This window comes from Oratosquilla oratoria, chromosome 18, assembly GCF_046742065.1.
Source record: "Oratosquilla oratoria isolate Oo_2021 chromosome 18, ASM4674206v1, whole genome shotgun sequence".
Classification (NCBI taxonomy): domain Eukaryota; kingdom Metazoa; phylum Arthropoda; class Malacostraca; order Stomatopoda; family Squillidae; genus Oratosquilla; species Oratosquilla oratoria.
In genome coordinates, this window is record NC_134794.1 from 7908956 (window position 1) to 7931670 (window position 22715).

At 42.0% G+C, this 22715-nt stretch overlaps 2 protein-coding genes across 16 annotated transcripts in view; one reads left to right on the forward strand and one right to left on the reverse strand.

Moving 5' to 3' along the window:
* Window positions 1-12848, reverse strand: part of neur (E3 ubiquitin-protein ligase neur) — a 214795-nt gene extending 201947 nt beyond the window's left edge. The window contains exon 1 of the mRNA XM_076201463.1: window positions 12695-12848. Within this exon, the coding sequence (XP_076057578.1) occupies window positions 12695-12728 (34 nt within the window). The 5' untranslated portion in view covers window positions 12729-12848. The remainder of the gene's footprint in view (window positions 1-12694) is intronic.
* Window positions 12234-22715, forward strand: part of LOC143035041 (ankyrin repeat and SOCS box protein 13-like) — a 41474-nt gene continuing 30992 nt past the window's right edge. For 5 of the 15 annotated variants that reach the window (XM_076201490.1, XM_076201488.1, XM_076201486.1 and 2 more), the window contains exons 1-2: window positions 12905-13222; window positions 20025-20175. In XM_076201490.1, the coding sequence (XP_076057605.1) occupies window positions 20148-20175 (28 nt within the window). In that variant the 5' untranslated portion in view covers window positions 12905-13222; window positions 20025-20147. Of the gene's footprint in view, window positions 12288-12896; window positions 13223-20024; window positions 20176-22715 lie in introns of those variants that run through there. The other 10 variants (XM_076201485.1, XM_076201491.1, XM_076201494.1 and 7 more) reach the window with 9 other exon arrangements.

Sequence of the window (22715 nt, forward strand, 5' to 3'; positions counted from 1 at the left end):
TATATACATTGCATTTTTGAAGCTGATAGAAATCACCTTACATTATATATATATATAATATATATATATATATATATATATATATATATTATATATATATATATATATCCTTCCGTGGTGCCCATGACACCCTCTTCCTCAGTAGTAATTTAGTTGACAGACTTAGCTGAACGTTCCCGGGTTCAATCCCTAACGATTAACAGTAACTGTCACTTGCCTGAGCTGTCTTGGTACACAAGGCAAAGGTGACAGCCCCGACTTCAGCCAACCTATCCATGAACTCGGGTCACACATAACTTCAGCTGATATAACTATACAACTACAAATTTTTTATACAATCCGTCTTTCCGTGAAACTCATCACAATAACAACCACTAGTTCATTACAACTATAAGCGTAGTTGTAGATACCACAACTGGTCTGACCCAACCACCATAACTACCCAAAACTACCACCATCCCCAACCTCCACCACTATCCCCAACCACCACCACCACTATCCCCAACTACCACCATCATCCCCAACCACCACCACCATCCCCAACCACCACTACCACTATCCCCAACCACCACCATCATCATCCCCAACCACCCCCATCCCCTACCACCACCATCCCCAACCACCACCACCATTCCCAACTATCACCACCACTATCCCTAATCACCACCATCCCCAACCACCACCACCCCCAACCACCACCACCATCCCTAACCACCACTACCATTATCCCCAACCACCACCACCACCACCACCACCACCACCACCATCCCCAACCACTACCACCACCATCCCCTACCACCACCACCGCCACCACCATCATCCCCAACCACCACTACCACCATCCCCAACCAACACCACCACCATCCCCAAACCACCACCACCATCCCCCAACCAACACCACCACCACCATCCCCAAACCACCACCACCACCACCACCACCACCACCAGCAGCAGCAGCAGCAGCAGCAGCAGCAGCAGCAGCAGCAACTGGAAGCAGGACCGAGCACCTGCGCGCGCAGCTGCGCACCCGCTCGCCGTGCACTCGCCAGCACCTGCTCAACCTGCTGGACACCCGCAGTTTCAGGAAAATTAATTCAGATAAATATATACATAAATAAATACACAGATAAATAAATAAATAATTCAGTAAACAAGTGTATAGATATATAGATAAATGAATAAATAAATAAATAAATAAATACATAATCGAATAAATCAATCAACCAATTATATAAATCGATACATAAATGGATAACAAAGAAACAAATGAACGAATAACAAATAAATCGGATAAATACATCAAAGAATAATGAATAATTATACTATATAAATAACAAATTATCTAGTTAACTAAAAATAAAAAAATAAATTAATACATAAAAATAAAGAATAAATAAATAAATAGATAAAAAAAATAATAAATCAGCTTACGCCATGAGGCACTTAGGTGCGACCGATTCCGACACTTGTGCCCCACATGCCAGGGCTGCCGTGGCGAGTGGCAGTCACCGGTGGCTGCGGGATTCGAACGGGGTTCGTGTCGAACGAAACCAACACCCCTACGGCCCACGGTCACGCAGTATTCTTTAACGAATGGAGACTGACAATCACCATAGAAATAATGTTCAAACAGATAGAAGCGCTGGTAAGGTACAGCACAGAAAAAGAGCCAGAAATCATCACTCATCACACCTGATCAATCATCACATCGCTAATCATCACAACTAATTTAAGTCATTACAACAGTCACGGCTATTGCTTCACTCACATCACCTTCATCATCATCATCATCACCATTATGTATATCAGTGAGATCATTATCTTCATATTGCTCTCATAACTATGTATGACCATAATACGTGACGACTCAGAGACTGAAAATGGGGGCATCGTTGTACTGTATATACTTTATTCTGGCAGATGTCAAGCGATTTTATATCACATTACGTTAGTTACATCACAACTTGATACCATCTCTAATTGCACCATCACGGGGGGGGGGGGAGACGGGGGGAGAAGGGGGCACGGGATGCGGTCGGTGACGTCGAAGGGGGGGGCGGGGCAGCTGTAGACATCAGCTGTTGCGCAGACATCACGCGCAGCCAATGACGGGCAGCACGCGAACTGGCGCGCGCGCAGCTGATGGGCCAGCTGGGCGCGCGGGGTATCAGCTGTTGCGAGAGGCGGCGGCGACGGCAGCGACGGCGAGTCGCGGGCGCGAGCGCGCGACTCGCCGGTCCGGGACCGGGTAGGAAGGACGGGCGGGCAGGTGGCGGTAGCACCGGTAATGTTGTTGTTGTTATTGTTGTTGGTGGTGGCAGCAGAACATGAACTGTGGTAGTTGAAAGTAGTTATGAAAACTACAATAACACGAAGCAGTAGTAGTAGTAGTAGTAATGGTAGTAGTAGCAGTAGTAACAGTAGTAGTAGTAATAGTAGTAGCAGAAGTAGTAGTAGTAGTTGTTGTAATAGTAGTAGTAGTAATAGTAGTAGTACTAGTAGCAGTAGTAGTAGTAGTAGTAGTAGTAGTAGTAGTAGTAGTAGTAATAGTAGTAGTAACGATGGCCTATGAGGACCAAAAGCCCCAATCACCTGAATAAATTCGTCTGGCGTTAGCCAGAATAAAACCCTTAAATGCGACGACACTCCACTGGGAGAGTCTTCAACCAAGCCTCTGGGAGTAAATGCAAAGCAAGAACAGCTTTCTTTCCCAACGGGTCACTTTCCAAACTCAGAAACTTCTGCGCTAACTTACCTAACCCAACCCAGCCTATCATATCAAACCTAACCTAATCTGACCCAACATAACCCAAATCTAACCTAACCCAGCTCAACCTAACCTAACCCAACCCAGCCTAACCAAACCAAACCTAACCTGACCCAACATAACCCAAACCTAACCCAACCCAGCCTAACCAAACCTAACCTAACCTGACCCAACATAACCCAAACCTAGCCTAACCCAGCTCAACCTAACCTAACTTGACCCAAAGTAACCTAATTTAACCCAAATCTAACCTATCCTAACCCAACTCAACCTAACCTAACCTGACTCAACATAGGCCAATTTAACTCAACCTAACCTAATCTAACTCAACCAAACCTACCCTAACCCCAACCTAACCTAATCTTCTTTGACATGGAGGAAAAAAAAGTCCCCATGATAGATATGTACATCCACAGTGTTAACCTCACATCATTCCTTACCTACCACACTCACTCCATTTGACCTAACCTGGCACCCACCTCATGACAGGGCAGCACGGGGGGGGGGCGACAAAGGCACCGATGCCACCGAGTGCCTCCAGGGTGCCACAGCGGTGAGCCTGAGCGTCGAGTTGGTGCCACAGGTATCAAGATGTGGTGGTGGTGGTATGGGAGGGTATCGTTTACCCCCACAAGACAGGAGGTTCAAGTAAGAGAAGGGAGAGAGAGAGAGAGAGAGAGAGAGAGAGAGAGAGAGAGAGAGAGAGAGAGAGAGAGAGAGAGAGAGAGAGAGAGAGAGGGAGAGAAAGAGAGCACTGATACAGCATTGGATCAACCCCTTCAATGAGGTGACGCACTTTATAGATTTTATTCAGGCCAATGTCGCCAGGCTATTCTATTCACCTGAGAGTCAGTGAACATTGAACGGGTCGGGACCACCGTATTGCTGAGGTAAATATTCCTTTTTTTTTTTTTTTTTTTTTTTTTTTTTTTTTTTTTTTTTTTTTTTTTTTTTTTTTTTTTTGCGCAACAGAAACGTCATCAGTATTCATTTTCTATTGGAGATTAGTCTCCAATCACAAAGGATATGCTGTGTGACTCTGGTCCGTAAGGATGTCACTCAAGTCCCCGTAATGTTGACTGCGGTCAATATCCCATACAGGGTATGCTGAGTGACCCTGGTCCGTAGGGGTAGATTCAAAGACGAGCCCAGATATCTTTGGGAGTTTAGAGGAAGAGAAGGAGGAGGGGAAGGAGGAGGGGGTGGAGGGGAAGGAGGAGGAGGAGTGAGAGTATGATAAGGAGAAGAAGGATAAGGAAGAATAGGAGGATGGGAAGGAGGAGGAGGAGGAGTGGGAGGAGGAGGAGGAGGAGTGGGAGGAGGACGAGGAGGAAGAGGGGGAGGAGGAGGAGGGAGAGTATGATGAGGAGAAGAAGAATAAGGAAGAGTAAAAGGATGAGGAGAAGGAGGATGAAGAGGAGTGGGAGGAGGAGGAGTGGGAGGAGGAGGAGTGGGAGGAGGAGGAGGAAGAGGGGGAGGAGGAGGAGGAGGGAGAGTATGATGATGAGATGATGAATAAGGAAGAGTAGGAGGATGAGGAGAAGGAGGAGGAGGAGGAGTGGGAGGAGGAGGAGGAGTGGGAGGAGGAGAAGGAGGAAGAGGGGGAGGGGGAGGAGGAGGAGGAGGAGGAGGAGGGAGAGTATGTTGAGGAGAAGGATAATGAAGAGTAGAAGGATGAGGAGAAGGAGGATGAAGAGGAGTGGGAGCAGGAGGAGGAGGAGGAGGAGGAGGAGGAGGAGGAGGAGGAGGAGGAGGAGGAGGAGGAGGACCCTCTTCTTCGCCCAGCCTCTTGTGTTTACACACGACCCGAGGTCTCATCCTCGGGGGGGGGGGGGCGCAGATGTCACGAGTGATTGGGACTCTCGATCGTCGAGGGCTCTGACCTCGTTTCCTGTCCCAAGTAATCCCAATTCGAGTAATTGGGATACTCGTGCGTGGTTGGGTGGCTGGGTAACTGTTTCCAGGGTCATTGTTACCCGTTGTCGGAGACAATGGGGTGTCGGATTCTCTTCGATAATCTTCTTTGAGAAACGCGATCGTCCCGCGGTCCGAATGAGCCGGAGGCCTCGACTCGGCTCAAAATAAATTAATAATAAATAAATGAATAAGTAAATAGATATATAAATAATAAAAATATATAGATGAATAAAATAAAGTCGGCGCAGATCCACCATCCATGACGAATACATACATATATACATACATACATACATACATACTGTACATACAATTCATACATACACGCATACATACATATATATATATATATATATATAACTACGGAGGTCCGGGTTCATTATGCAGAATGAGTTTACAATGATCACGCGTGCAAGAAGAAAAAAGTGACAATATGTACATACATATATATACATATATATATATATATATATATACATATATATATATATATATATACATATACATATATGAATAAATAAAAATAATATATGAAATTGAATTGGATACACTGCTCATTGCAGCTGCTACTGCGGACTTCTACACTGATAAAGAAAGAAAAAAATCATTCACCGTTGCCATGGAAACGAACGATTAGCGTCAGCCGTGAGAGCCGATGGTGACAATTTGGAGCAGGAGTCCGCAAGAAGGGAAATCAAATTCCTCCACACTTCGACGATCAGAAAAAGGTGAAGGATGAGATTAAGTTACCCTCAGGCCTCGAGGGAGAGCTAGTACAAGGTCGACCCTCAACCTCCATACGGTAAACTCCGATTTCGCCGTTTGAAATTAAAAGAAAAGTTTAATATTTCCCACCCATCCTAGGCTAGTTCCCCCTGGGTGTTCGCAGATGTTCAAAGTGACGAGCGCCAGTTTCCACATTGAGATGATAGTGAGGCGTTTCAAAGAGTGAGGACATTTCTGGGGTAACCTGTATTAATATGTACGTATATATACATACATACTTACATAAATAAACACACACACACACACACACACACACACACACACACACACACACACACACACACACATACACACACACACATATATATATATATTATATATATATATACATATATATATATATATATATATATATATATATGCATATATAGCGTACATATGTGTCTATTATGGGGCTAATTTGAGAAAGCTTTCACTACCGCGGGATTGGGGGCGGGGTGCCATCGGGGATGAATAAAATCGCCTGGCGGCAACCAGGGTGAAAGACAAAGAACCACCCGGTACGGAAGGCATTACTATAGTTCCCCTACTGCTTGGCCGGAAGTGGTAAGAGGGGGGGAACCACTTCCAGTGACATCTTCCCCCCTACCCCTAAACACCCCTTCCCCTACCTCCTCTCCTCCACATCCACTGCCCCGGGGGTAATCACCGGGGGCGAAATGAAACCGCCAGAGGTCGCAATGGCAAGGGCAAGACTACCCTTAACCAAAAAAAAAGAAAAAAAAAAAAAAAAAAAAGTGAGCAACCACACGAGACAGGAAAGAGGGGAGGAGGAGGAGGAGGAGGACGGGCGGCAAGACAGAACCGTCTGTCGCACGTGCGGAAGTAGCGGAAGTGACGTCACGAGCGGGAGGGAAGGAAGGGAAGGGGGGGAGGAGAACTAACACCCCTTTCCTTCGTCTTAACACCCCGACTTCCACATTCTCCCTCACCTTTAATTTAGATCACTTTTTATTTTGCAATCGTATACACACATAAATAAATATAAACGATGTATAATATTGCGAGGATGGCACAAAAAGTATTTGACACTTATTTCCATTGTGGTCTTCAACCCAAGAGTTGTGTACTGTGACAACGCTTTACACTAATGATGTACACTTATTTGATTCAAATAAAACTGTAAAAAAAATGTACTTGAAATCTTAAGAAGGGTGAAAAATGCACACACACACACACACACACACACACACACACGCACGCACACGCACACACATACACACACACACACACACACACACGGGGCTGAAATAATATCAGTATCGCAGCGCTGAGGGGTGTTACTCCAACTCTCGTGGGCGGGGAGTTGGGGGTGTGTGTGTGTGCAAGGTCATAGCATTACCCATAGATCGGACCTACGAGCTCTGAGCTCTCTTCCAGGAGGGAAATAGCTGTCGATCACGAGTCCAACACGTGATCCAAAGACCAAGTGAATACACACACACAGCCAGAACGTCCCCTGTCTTAACCTTAATCCCTTCCGTTCCGCACGATACCTTTCCTTTTAATCTGGGTAGCGTCAGACTATTATATTCAGACTCCGTGGCAGCCCCCTTGTCACGTTTTTTTTTTTTTTTTTTTTTTTTTTTTTTTTTTTTTTTTTTTTTTTTTTTTTTTTTTTTTAAACCCCTTCCATACCGGGTGACAATTCTGTTTTTTCTCTTCAGGATTCCACTCGTCCATCTCATTCATTTCCGTGGCACCCCTTCGATATCAAAGATGGCTATACTCCCCTCTTTATCTCCCCTGCGTTCGTCTTCTATCCCAACATGTTACACCATTCCACCCTACCACTCCTTTCTCTTCTCTCCCCCTACCTTTCCCCCACCTACTTCCTGTTTCCCCTCCTTGCGCACCTCCTTGTACCCATTCACCCCCCCCACACACCTCTCCCCTTCCTCCCTGTCCTCAACATCGACTTCGCGCGCGCGCCGGCTGAACACCTGGTCCGCGCGTAGTCTTCCTGTTTCCATATTTCACGTCTGTTCTTCGTCTTCGACTCTTCCCTCGGGGGTTCTCGGGGACCCCAGGCTCCTGAGGCCTTACTTCGTACAGCGCTTACGGGGTCTCGCTAGCTTGAGAACCAAGTACAGAGATTCTGTTTATTCTATTAAACATTTCGGTAGATCCAGGAAGCTCAAATGTCTAAACGAGATCGAGACAATGTCTATGTTTGTGTCTGTGTGTGTGTGTGTATGTGTGTGTGTGTGTGTGTGTGTGTGTGTGTGTGTGTGTGTGTGTGTGTGTGTGTGTGTGTGTGTGTGTGTGTGTGTGTGTGTGTGTGTGTGCGTGTGTGTGTTGGTGAAATAGCTCTGACTACGGGATTCGAACCCTCAGTAGTAAGGCACTATATGAACAGTATGCTTGTACCACGTATTTATGTATGTATGTATGTATGTATGTATGTATGTATGTATGTATGTATGTGAGTATAAGACTGTGTATCGGACGCAAATCCAGCAGAACCTGTAAGTATTCACTTTTATATATGTCCCGTATGTATGTATGTATACACATGTATGTATGTATGTATATATGTATGTGTGTGTATGTATGCATGTACGGATGCATACAGCAAAAGAGATAAAGTATATAATAAGGTTCCAAGACACACACTATCAAAAATATCACAGAAATAGATATACCAAAAAAAAAAAAAAAAACGACAAGAAATGGCTACCAAATTTCTGAACTGATAGACAGTGCCGAGCAACTCAAAACCAAACTACTGGAATCAAAATTACTGAAAAGGGAGTCCCGTAAGGAACAATACTCTCACCAATGTTATTCAATCTCTTCACCAGCGATCTCCCAACACCAGTTAAAGAAAAGAACACAACTAAACACTCACCTTCGCAGATGACCTAAGACAATAATCCAACATAACAACTACAAAATATGTGCTCAGAACACCAGAACTTACCAGAACGGCTTTGAAATAATAGAATGGAGGCTTCATCCCAGATATTATCTGGGGGGGGGGGGAGGAATCTAGACATTACTATTGATACTCACTTCACCTTCAGCCTGTACGTCAAATACCTGGGAGTGAAAACCAACAAGAATATAAACATAGTAAAATCAAGCACAGGATCTGGACAGAAGGAAACTCTAATCACAGTCTACAAACACTTCATGAGAATCATACTCAAATACGCTTCCACGTGATTCCCAGCAATTAGGAAAACATAGACACTTTACAAATTACACAAAGCACTGAGAATTATAGCAAGATAATAAACCCTCCTACTGGGATTCGAACCCTTGCTTGAGCGACTGCTTATTATATAACAGTCGGTCAGGCAAGGGTTCGAATCCTAGTAGGAGAGTTTATTAATTCCACACGTCAATATGACACACAATAATAAGATAAACCAAAACTACCCCAATAGGTCACCAGCATACATTTCTATGAAAGAATTCTTAACCTTACCCATCCCATTACGTCACACAAGCGTAGCCAACTGAACGAAATAAAATAAAATAAAAATAGCAGCATACTACTCAAACATCCACTAGTACCACACAATACACATATACAAAAACACATCCACGCTCAAATCACAATACGAGTACTCCACACTCGACCACCGCAGAAAATTCCTTTTCAAGAAAAAAAAAATCAAATACATAAATAAATAAATAAGTAAATAAATAAAATAATAAAAAAGACAAACAGGGACCACAGTAACACGTTTGCATTCGGGTCACCACCCAGCACAAAGACAGTCGTCACATCAATCGTAGGCATCTCCCAGGGAGCGCGCTGCTTCTCACACACACCAGCACCAGACCCCACGGTATCTCCCAGCAAGCTCCCAGGCAGGCACCCTTTCCACTCCAAACAACTCATGACAAATTTGATCAATGTGCCCCGGCCGTGGATCCTATGGGGGGTCCCCCTTCTTTTCCTCCATCGAAGGTTATCCCTAGTGGAGATAATCCTGTGAGTAGGATCAGAGCTGGGCGCGTTCCTCGGTGTCCTGACACATATAGAGTCATGACACCGAGGAACGCACCTAGGAACGCGCCCAGCTCTGAGTAGGATAAAAACCAGGGAAACGTGCCACATGCCCATATAGCCAGACTTGGGGTTCACGAATTATGCTGGTAACTGACCTAGACTGTGATAATACTTTCACAAAACAGACCTGACCAGAGAGGTAAACTGCCCTATATGGAATCATCACAATAGAGACATTGAGCATCTCATCTTACACTGTCCTACCTTGGCCAAACCCAGACAATACAGTGACTTATAAACCAATTGGCTTATATATCGCCAAATCACCTCATTAGCTAAATTCTTCTTCTGTCGCCTATAAAGTTATCTTATAAACCTGCACGCATCGTGTTTTTTTTTTTTTTTATCATATTCGTATCTCAAATGCGAAATAACATAATAGCGAAATGTAGCGAAACGACCGAACAATGTAGCGAAACGACCGAAACAATGTAGCGAAACGACCGAACAATGTATTGAAATGGTTGGTAGCGAACTGGCCGTTGTAACGAAACGACCAGATACCAACCAAAATGAGGTGATCTTGTCGGTTTTCTGCACCCAAATACACAAAACTTTTACGATTGTAAGATTAACCGTGAAGCGATGGCATTCCACCTGAAGATTAATATTTCTTTCAGTAAATCACTGTAGATGTCAATCTTACATTACACAATCTTAAAGCATAAATACTAGATCTGCCAAGTGAATATTTCTTACTTTCGTTGGGACAAAATTGTGTTTATAATCGGAAACTAATTAAAAAAAAATCTACGATCCTTTCTTTCTGTTCCCAGCCTTAAATCTCTCTTTTAAAGGATAATTACAATGGGGTTCCATGAGTTTACCCAGCGGCGACATTTGAGAGTTCGTTTGAGTAAAAACGACTTCGGCTACAATATTTCATTAATCTTTATATCAAACCCAGGGCCCTCACATGGGGGGGGGGGCGGCATATGGCCTAGGGGGGCAATTCTAATGTGTACATGCCGCCCACAAGGCTGACAAAATAATTATAATAAAAAGTGGTCAAAGGAGCCCTGAATATTTTACCGCACTATACGAATGTTGCCGTTAGAATAAACAGAATATGAAATATTTGTCCCTTATCCTTTCTGCAATAGGGGACATTAACAAAAAAAATAAATAAATACTTCGCAAGCACATTTAGGCATGTAAGGGCTCTTATCAAACCACGATTTCATCATATAGTATATAGCAAAGGTGAATGCTGAACTACGAAATTGTAAACCTATACGAATGTTAGACATACTGTTGGAATGTTCTTAGAGAAGTCACATTCTAGTCATTCAAATTTGAGTCGGAAGTAGGATGTGGGAAGAAAAATAGCCTTTTATCACATTTGTGATTTTACTTTTCGGCGCGAAAGTATCATTGAGAATTGAAACAATGATTATATCGATGACATAATACTAATGCTCTCTTTATTACCAATATTTCGTGTTTCTCGTTGGATCAAGGATTTTGGTCTAATTTGTTCAGAATTCATGCGGCAGTTGCCTTGATTTGAGCACCAAACTAGACGACTGCCTAGTGGCATTCGTATTTGGTCGGGACAATATTGTGGCAGCGGAAATTAACAATTATCATAATTATTTCTTTCTTCCTTTTAGGAGAAATTATTCTCTAATCATAAAAGAACGCTGCGTGACAGTGGTCCGTACGGAGAGCAGTCAGTACCTCTTACGTGGTTTACCGGGTTGCAATGCAGACATGCTTTCTTTATCCTTTTAATTTGGGTCCTCTTTTATTCACCTCCTGTGCTGCCGGATTTGACCCTCTATATCGACGGGCTATTATCATTTCATTATGTTTACCGCCTTGTGTTTCAATTCATCTTTGTGACAACCCCATTTCCCCTTTCGGTAAGGAATGAATTCACCGATGGAGTCACTTCAGCTTGATAAAATCGCCTGACGACAGGGCGAACGACACCTGTCGTCTTCTGGAAAATTCCCATAAAACCTAACCTGCCCTGAGCATTTCATCCATGTACTAAGATGAATACGACAGGCACTGAGTGATGTCTTGCTATCAGTCCCCTGAAAAAAATTGAGTCATTTATGATTTCCCGACATTTTTTTATCGTTTCCTTATTTTTTTCAAAACTTAGGCTAACCTAATCTAACCTAGTCAACCACTTTGGGTATACCCAGTCTGTCAGTTTTTATGCGTTTCCACTGAATGTGCCTTATCTCAGCAAACATTATTTAACCATGTTCCACTATCAAACGACCATTGTGCCCTTCACTGGTCGCGTCTTACATAACATGATGTGCTTAAGATCAACAGAATAGTAATTTAAAAGGCAAAAGGCTAGATAAAATTCAGTCTTGTATGATTTAGCAACGTCTGTAATGTATAATAGAATGAATCCAATTTACCTTGTTACTGACCAAAACAATTACAACTAGAAACACTAATGATCGAAATAATAAATTAAATCTATTGCACAATTATAGTTCCGTTTCTCATGTGAGACCGTCAATTATAACAACGTTTCATATGATTTTAATTTCTCTTCCTGCTGTCCTGTCGTTCATCATTGGCATTTTGGCAATCGTAACTGTCAATTTTTGTTTTAATACGCACCATGCCATTGTAAAAAGGATATTTTTGCACATAAGTAACATTGACAAAACATTTTATATATTTTAGCTCTGACATACGACGAAATAATTCCTTGTATTTTGGCCGAGACGTCAACAAACCACACCTTAACTATTTGTAATATTCTTTTGTTTATGTTTTCTCTCTCATCTTTAGAAAACCACCTCTTCAAGATGACGTGAGGTAGCAGTAATTACATGAATCAACCACATTAATCGATTACACCGAACGAATCGTGATTCATAGTTCAATTTAAAGTAGTTGCTTAGTAACAGCAAATGTAGGTTATTTTATATGCCGCATTTGGAGCAATCTGATACTCTACTGTATTACTGTTTAAGCGTTATGTCTGCTTAAGTTCCTGATATGATACACAATACACTTTTACAGTCTATCACAATCTTGTACAGATTACAGAAAGCAGAAATAAATATGACAATATTAATAGGATTCGATGTAGTATGAATCTTTATTCATGCATTAGTGCAGACGACAAAGGTGACGTTCAAGACTACCATACACCAATGTCGTATCTTTCCAACGCTGTACAAAATCTAAAACAATTAAAAACAATATCTACGTTCACATACCTGATTGACCGAAGGCACTGTTAGTTTGTCCCATCGTAGCAATGAACTCCAAAAATTAAAGGAAAAAAAAAGTATTAATAACTGATTTACAATCACTAAAGTTTGTTGCCTAGGTGCACTACCAAATATGGCTCTGCAATGTTTTTGAACAGACAGAGCCATCTGTTGACATAATCTAGAATCTGCTTTCTAAACAAACATCAGCTGGTTACATCGGTCTAACCTACTTTGAGGACAGAACTGCGCAATTTGATATTGTGTAATGGTTAAAAAGAAATCAGTATTTACAAAATTTTCGTTGGAAATATAACATTTTCTCATATTTATACTGAATTATGGTGTGGACAAGCTAAAGGCGTATGGAAACATGTTTTTGTGCTGTCATTACATAGCTGTGTGAACGGGATAAGGAAAACATCCTTGAAATGGAATTGCAATAATTGTATAGCATCGTAGTTAATTCTTGTGAAGTTTTGTTGTGCATCAACTGGCATTCCCTTTGCTTATGCGTTATGGCGGAACATCACGGTAAGTCACAATTTCTTAACCAAAGGGTACTGATATTAACTAATGGGGCCTTGAAATATTTTTGTGCAATTATAAATATGATAATGACATTTTAGGTATTGCAGTCTCAGGAATATGCTTCACGTGAGGCGTGACAATGCCAGCATTCTCATCAGCAATGGTAATTCTTGTCTCGAATTTCACTGACAGCACCACAGTGACTGTCAACGTTCTTTAGCCTTAGGGCCCTGAGAAGAAACGTAGGAGTGTTAGTGTTGTAGGAGGAGGGAAATAGTTGTCAATTGTCAGCTCCCCTTATATTAAATGACAGGAAAGTAGTTTGTCACCAGCAACCAGTCTTACTCTTGGGGACAGTATTTCACTAGAGGCAGAGGCATGAAGGTGGTAAGGGAGAAATTCAAGAAAGGTGGCAGAAAGGAGGGAGAGTAGAAATAAGTGATCATCATTCTGTTTTGAGCGAAGATCACTGGTAGAGTTCGTCTATGTGTCATCAAGGGTAAACCTCCTTTCGGCATCCCTCTATAGTCTATACCCCAATGAAAATACCATAATCATTCCCACATCCAAACCACTTGTGTGTTTTGGTACAGAAAGTGCAACTTCATATGGAAGTGAAGATGTTAAGTTCTGAAGATGGATAGCAGAGAAATGATTCAGGTACATGTCAGGCAGACCACCACTTACATATAGCGGTGCTGTTTTGGTATGTGATCTCATTTATGACGTGGTCTCAAAAATTAGGATTTTGCTTTGGTATGCGATCATAACCTAACCAACCTAACACAACATGCATTTCTTGCTTATTTGTTAAGTTTAGGCTAGGCTAGGTTAGTTTTTTTTTCTTTTCTTTTTTCTTTTCTTTTCTTTTCTTTTTTTAAACCTATTTTAGAAATACTGAGAGCACATACCAAAGCAAAATCCTAATTTTTGAGATCACCCCATAAATGAGATCGCATACCAAAACAGCAAAAAAGATATAATGAACATAGATTGCTACCATCAGGTGAGATCACATACCAAAACAAAAGCATAACTTTGAGATTGCATACCAAAATCCTAATTTTTGAGATCACGCCATAAATGAGATCACATACCAAAACAGCACCCAGATAGCTGTTGTTGGTCCATTTCCAGTAGTCATATCTAGTTTCTGGTCAATTATCTTTTTTAATCTTATTCAATTATTTTAGAATGTTATATTTTATTTTATTTTAATTATTTTACCATGAAAGTACCAAATATTACTATGCCAACTCTTCCCCTTCCTACATTCACCTGAAAAATGTATTTAGTAGAAAAAATTGTACTTTATATCCTTTGTATTTTATCATGAACACTAGGGCTATTATTGCTTGTTTATATAAATTTTCTTTATAAAATTTTTCATTAGAAGAAATAGATCTTTCAGAGTTTAAACATACATACATACATATACCAAAGGGTTTTCACCCTTACACAGGGGGTAGCCAAAAAGAAAAAGGCATAGAAACCACTCCCACCCATTCCATTCCCTACATATTCCACTCCCCTCCACCCTCCTCCCTCTCTCTTATCTTGGCACCTCATGGATGATGGGTCATCCCTGCATCCTGTCCACTGCCCTGGGTCAGAAGCAGTGTTGCTAGACACAGCACATCCACAGCAAGGCCACTTCATAAATTCGTTGACCCACCTCTCCATCCCCTCATGCAGAAAAGGAGAAGATGGGGAGAAATCCCTTTGGGCTGCATCAATTTTTTTTCTCATACATAATTCCTCACCTCCCATCCCCCACCTACTCCCCCACCCACTCCCCCAGATGCATCACAGCATCATCCATACACAACCCTTCTCCGTTCACCCCTATCTTCTGTCCTCTCCCATTCTTCCTCAACAAACATTCCTCTCTTTTGTAATGCCCCTTTTGCCCCATCCATCCATCTCATCCTTGGATGCCCCCTCATATTCACTCCTTCCGCCTCTGCATTCCACACCTCTTTTACTAATCTTTTTTCACTCATTCTTTCCATGTATCCAAACCATCCTAATACTGTTTCATCAACCCTATCTCCCAGCTCCCTTTCCACCCCTGTTCTCCTCTTCACCTCCTCATTTCTCACTCTAGCCTAGTAACCACTATCATACTTCTCAGATATTTCATCTCGCATTCAAACTCCCTCTTTCTTCCTCTCTTATGTTCCATGTTTCTGCCCCGTACAATGTTGTTGGCACAATCACTCCTTCATATAACCTCTTCTTAGCATCCATTCCCAGATGTCTATTTCTCATTACACTTTTTAATCCACCAAGGCATTTACTCGCTTCTCTCAATCTACATTCTACCTCCACCCCCACTCCACCTTTTCCTGCCACATTCACACCCAAGTATCTAAAAATATCCACTTCCTCCAGTCTCTCACCCTTAATGCTCACTTCCAGCCTGCTGTCACTCTCTCCCCTTGTACATCTCATCACCTTACTTTTGCCCACATTTATCTTCAGCTTCCTTCTTTCACACACCTTCTCAAACTCTGTCACTAACTTCCTCAATCCATCCTCTGATCTTGCTACAAGCGCAGTGTCGTCAGCAAACAACAACTGGCTTATTTCCCACTTTTCTCCATTTTCTTTAACCATCTCCAACCCCTGACTCACTACCCTTGCAGTCACCTCTCGCACCACCCCATCCATGTATAGATTGAACAGCCAGGGTGACATAACACATCCCTGACGAAGCCCCACCTTTACCTCAAACCATTCACTCTCTCCATTTCTAATCCTAACACAAGCACTACTACTCTCGTAAAAACTCTTGACTGCTCTTAACAGCTTTCCTCCTATCCCATATATCTGCAGTACCTCCCACAGTGCCTTCCTGTCTACCCTGTCGTAAGCCTTTTCCAGATCCATAGAAGCCCAAAAAACATCCTTACCTTTTCCTATAGCTTTCTCACATATCTGTCTTACCACAAAAATCTGATCTACACAACCCCTACCTGTCCTAAAACCACACTGTTCCTCACCAATTACTCCCTCTGTTCCTCTCCTAATCCTCTCAATCAAGACCCTCCCATAAGCCTTCCCAACTACACTCAACAAGCTGATCCCTCTGAAACTACTACGCTCACACTTGTCCCCTTTCCCTTGTAAAGCGGAACTATGCAGGCACTCCTCCAGTCCTCAGGCACTCTACCCTCTCTTAACACATTAACCGCGTAGTGGGCCACCCGTTTACCGAGCAGATGTTTCACTTGTTGCGTATTGGTACATCTGTGGCCCGAATATTACCTTCTAAAAAGTATCACAAACATGAGTATGTAAACAATTTGTGCATATTTTTTTTTATTTATTATGACTGGTTGGTGAGGTTATTTAATGTCTGCTGGAGAGAGGGTAGAGTACCGGAGGACTGGAGGAGTGCCTGTATAGTTCCTCTTTACAAGGGAAAAGGGGACAAGTGTGAATGTAGTAGTTTCAGAGGGATTAGCTTGTTAAGTGTAGTTGGGAAGGCTTAGGGAGGATCTTGATTGAGAGGATTAGGAGAGGAACAAAAGGAGTAATTGGTGAGGAACAGTGTGGATTTAGGACAGGTAGAGGTTGTGTAGATCAGATCTTTGTGGTAAGACAGATATGTGAGAAAGCTATAGGAAAGGGGAAGGATGTTTTTTGGGCTTTTATGGATCTGGAAAAGGCTTATGATAGGGTAGACAGAAAGGCACTGTGGGAGGTTATGCAGATTTATGGGATAGGAGGAAAGCTTTTGGGAGCTGTCAAGAGTTTTTATGAGAGTAGTAGAGCTTGTATCAGGATTGGAAATGGAGAGAGTGAGTGGTTTGAGGTAAAGGTGGGACTTCGTCAAGGATGCGTTATGTCGCCCTGGCTGTTCAACTTATACATGGATGGGGTGGTGCGAGAGGTGAATGCAAGGGTAGTGGGTCAGGGATTGGAGATGGTTAAAGAAAATGGAGAAAAATGGGAGGTGAGCCAGCTGTTGTTTGCGGACGACACTGCGCTTGTGGCAGGATCGGAGGAGGGATTGAGGAAGCTGGTGGCAGAGTTTGGGAGAGTATGTGATAGAAGAAAGCTAAAGATAAATGTGGGTAAAAGTAAGGTGATGAGATGTACAAGGGGTGAAAGTGGCAGTAGACTGGAAGAGAACATTAAGGGAGAGCAACTGGAGGAAGTGGATAGTTTTAGATACTAGGGTGCAAGTGTAGCAGGAAAAGGTGGAGTGAAGGTGGAGGTAGAATGTAGATTGAGAGAAGCGAGTAAATGCCTTGGTGGATTAAAGAGTGTAATGAGGAATAGACATTTAGGAATGGATGCGAAGAGGAGACTGTATGAAGGAGTGATTGTGCCAACAGCACTGTATGGGGCAGAAACGTGGAACATAAGAGAAGAAGAGAGAAGGAGTTTGAATGTGTTTGAGATGAGGTGTCTGAGAAGTATGGTGGGGGTTACTAGGCTGGATAGAGTGAGAAATGAGGAGGTGAGGAGGAGAACAGGGGTGAAAAAGGAGCTGGGAGATAGGGTTGATGAAAGAATATTAGGATGGTTTGGACACATGGAAAGAATGAGTGAAGAAAGACTAGTAAAAGAGGTATGGAAGGCAGATGTGGAGGGAGTGAACATGAGGGGACGTCCTAGGATGAGGTGGATGGATGGGGTGAAGGGGGCTTTGGGGAAAAGGGGAATGTCTGTTAAGGAAGGGAGAGGACGGAAGACAGAGGTGAGTGGAGAATGGTTGTATATGGATGATGTTGTGATTGCAGGAGGAGGAATGGGCGGGGGGGGGGGGGGTGCGGTAGTATGTGTGAGCAAATTTTGACGCAGCCCGAAGGGATTTCTCCCCGTCCCCTCCTTATATGCAAGGGGGGACGGAGAGGGGGGGTCGCCAATTAAATGAAGCGGCCTTGCTGTGGATGTGCTGTGTCTTGCGACACTGCTTCTGACCCAGGGCGGTGGGCAAGGTGCAGGGATGACCCGTCATCCAGGAGGTGCTCAGATGAGAGGGAGGGTGGGAGGGGTGTGGAGTGTATTTAGGGATGAAATGGGTGGGAGTGTTTTTATGCCTTTCCCTTTTTGGCTACCTCCCTTGCAAGGGGGAAAAAGCCTTGGTATATGTATGTATGACTGCAGATGCATTGCTATGGTACTGGAAAATAAAATGAAAATAATAAGACAGTAAGTTTATTTGTTGAAAAGAAAAAAATTTAATCTGAAATACAAGTAATGTTTTTTTTAACAAAATATTGATCATTTATTTATAACACTAGTCATGTTTTTCATTGAAACATGAAATGCAAAGGTGTGGTTGACCCTCACACTCATTGCAATAGGTGGTTACTCTCCTAGCCTTGTTTGTGGCCACCTTGTATCCCTCACAAAGTGAGATTTTTTCATAGCATCCTCTGCATCACTTCCTTGTGTTTTTCTTTGGACCATGTGCTTCCTGTAAGGTATGGTCTTTTCTTGCACCCGATATATCAGAGGTCCTCTTCCCTGGTTTTCTTATTTCCCCAGGAATGTTTTTAGTAAGAGAGAGGATTACAGATTCTGTAAAGGTTCTCAGACATACTTGTTTTGCTGAAAAGTATTTATTGTAAAGAATTTGAGCATTTGTCACTGATGTCCCAGCAATCATTTCCATCGCCAGCTTCTTGTACCACTTCTTTGATTTTTGGAGTGGTGAGTAGTAGGAATTGAGTTGATCAGCAACATCAACACCTTTTTTAGCCTAATTGTACTCAATGACACTTTCAGGTTTTACAATCTCTTCTCCTTTTCTGTTTTTATTTCCACTTGGAACTAAGTCACCACCCTGCTCAGGTACTGTTGATAGTGTCAAGACATCTCTCTTATCTTTCCATTTGTATAACTTCACACCTTGTCTGTTTTCTGCTGCTTTCATTTCTCCCACCCTCAACTTTGCTTTTACTACTTCTTGGCACAAATATTTCTTATTTGTTCTTACAGTTCCACAAATGTAGGTCTTCTTGGCCAACAAGTACTCTGCCAGGGTTGTTGAGGTGTAGTAGTTGTCAGTGTATATAGTGCATCCTATACCTAACAATTCATTACATAATTTCACCACACGTGATTCAGTTGAATTTAGGTCAGCAATCTTGTCACTCATCCCTACATGAACCTCTAAATTCCATGTATATCCCTCAGGTGTGCAAACTTTGTACACTTTCATTCCATATTTGTGAGCTTTTCCTGGAATGTACTGTTTTATGCCTAATCTCCCTCTAAATGGCACCATGCTCTCGTCAACAACAAGTTTGGAGCCAGGTTTGTACACATCTTTAGTATTGTTAACAAGTAGCTCAATCAGTGATCTGACCTTATACAACTTATCATGAGAATTTACATGACATCTGTTGTCTATAAAATGCAAAAATTTGTAGAGAAGCTCAAATCTTTCCCTTGACATTAGCTTTGGTACAAAGGGATCATCATATAACACACTTTTATACCAGTAGAGTTGAATTTCAGGCTTTACAGTTAATCTCATGTACATCACAATACAAAAAAAAATCTTTATCTCTTGTCTGTTGGTAGGTTTCCATAACATCAGTCGTGACCTTCGTGTTACTGTTGCAGCATCAATTACTTGTTTCTTGAACAATTATATCAATGATATCATCAGATACAAAGAGACCATATACATCAATAGGCAGTACCTCAGTTTCGTCACCTGTGTTACTGATAGTGACTCTCATTTCTTCCTTGCCAGTAAAGGTATGCATGTGTTGTTTTGAGGACACAGACAACCATTCACATTGTGTGTTGTTACTGTTGTTTTTTCCATTTCTCCTAGAGTTTGGTGGCTGAACAGGTTCATCTTGATCTGCACCTGTTTCAGATTCACTTTCGTCAGAGAAATTATCATCTGAATCATCTGAATTACTGACAACAAAGTCAGAATCGTCAGAATCATCAGATGAAGTATGTGATTGTTCTCCATAAAAGTAAGACGTCTCCATGTCTGTTTAGAGTGAAAAATTGATCAATACTAACCCAAATATACATCATAAAACAACATCAAATAGGAGAAAATGGATATATATATAAATCATATGCTATAACTCATGCCTGGTACACTGGTGTACCAATACGTGTTAGAAGGGGAAAAAATTGCTGGTCCGCGATTCGGTATATATTTGTACCATGGGTTTTTATGCTCTACACTACAGGCCACGCTCTCAGAATGATACATACCTTCTCACTCTGCAAAAGTCCAACGGACACTGGAGTGGCCGTGTTATAAATGTGACGCAGTGTGGGCAAGTGTACTGAGTTGCCAGACGCGGCTAACGTGTTAAACAAACATAAAGTAACCTCACCAGCCAGTCCACCATCACTGTACCTCCTTTCTTCAGACATTCTGCATGGCATCCATCCAACCCCAGTGCCTTACCTTCTTTCATTATCTTAACAGCTGCTTTCACTTCATCTTTCCCTATTTCTCCTCCATTTTCCTCACTCATCATGATCATTTTCTTGGCGCTTCCCACTGCAACTACCTTTCCCTCCCTATCCTCCTTCACATTTAGCAACTCCCTAAAATACTGTGCCCACCTTCCTCTCACTGCCTTCTCTTTCATTATAGCAACTCCCTAAAATATTGTGCCCACCTTCCTCTCACTGCCTTCTCTTTCATTATCATGGCTCCATCTGCACCTTTTACCTTTTCTTCTCTACTTGATTCGCCTCCTCTTCCTCTTTTAATTTCTCTCCAAAACATCTTTATATTACTTTCAAAATTTTCTGTCATACTCTCACCCCATTTCACATCTGCTCTCCTCTTTGTTTCCTTTATCTTATGCTTAACTTCCCTTCTCTTTACTTTGTACCTCTCATACGATTCCCTCGTCCTAATTTGTAGCCAATCTATGAATGCCTATTTCTTCTCCTCTACACCCTTCTTTGCTTCCTCATCCCACCACTCACAACCCTTCCCTCTATTTCCCCCCTCCTTGTTCCACACACCATCTTTGCACACCTTATGACTCCCTCCTTGAACCATCCCCATTCCTCCTCCACTCCTAGTTATACTCTATCTTTCACTCCTCCCACTCCTCTCTCAGCTTCTTTTTATACTCATTCTCCTTTTCTTTCTCATTTAAGCAGTTCACTCTAAGTACCACCCTACCTTGTGCCCTTTTCCTCTTTCTCTATCTATTCTCCACTCTCAATTTACCTTCCACCAGAAGATGATCTGATATTCCCCCACTCTCACCCCTTAGAACATGTACATCCTTAACTCTTCCTACCATACTCCTGGTCACCACTATATAGTCCATTAATGCTCTATATGCCACCCTTCCATCCACCACCCTATCCCATGTGTACTTATGCTTGACTTTCTTCCTAAACACTGTATTTGCTATCATCAACTCTCTTTCAAGACACATCTCCACCATCAATTCTCCACTACGATTTTTACCTGGAACTCCATACTTCCCAATCACTCCGTCTATTGGTTCGTTTCCTACCCTAACATTAAGGTCTCCCAATACAATTACATTGACATTTCTCCCTAATCCCTCTATGCACTCATTTACATCTACCCTAAAAGCCTCGCTTTCCTCTATGTTCTTCTCACTACCAGGCCCATACACACTTACAAAAACCCACATCTCCCTTCCCAGCTTCACCTTCATCCACATCAACCTTGATGAAACCTCCTTCCACTCCACTACATGGTTACTTATCTCTTCACTTACTAGTATAGCCACCCCTTCTCTCCCTCGTCCCCTCTTCATTCCTGAGTACCTCCCAGCTACACTCCCAAACTCACAGTTGCCCTTCCCTTTCATCTTAGTTTCACTCAAAGCCAGCACATCCATCTTTCTTCTCGCAAACATTACAAAGGATTACAAAGGCGGAGCATACCGACAGGAGACCTTTTGATCCATATCTAGGTCGGATGCGAAAAAAAAAATCATATTAATAATAAAATAATAAATAAAAACTATAATAATGTAAATAACAAATAAAATACATAAATAAATGCATAGGTATAGTTAAAATAATAAACAGGTAAATAGTAAATAATAAATTAACATATAACTAATAATAAATGAAAATCAGACAGACAAATGATAACAAAACAAAAACAAATAATATAAGATAAATTATAATCATTACAGCATCTTACTTAAGTATTTATCTAAATGATTCTTAAAGCTTCGAACTGAACTACATTGCACTACCTGTGCAGGAAGTTTATTCCATTCATTAACTACACGGTTGGCAAAGTTGTTTCTACCTACTTCCAAATTGAATCTATTTCCGGACAGTTTGAGACCATTGTTTCTTGTCGGATTCTCATTCAATGTGAAAATTTTGTCACTTTTGATGTTGTCAATTCCCTTTAAAATCTTAAAGACCTGTATCAAGTCACCTCTGAGTCTACGCTGTTTTAGGGAAAACAGATTCATGTGCTTTAGTCGATTTTCGTATGATTTATTTTTGATATTTGGAATCAGTTTTGTGGCTCGCCGTT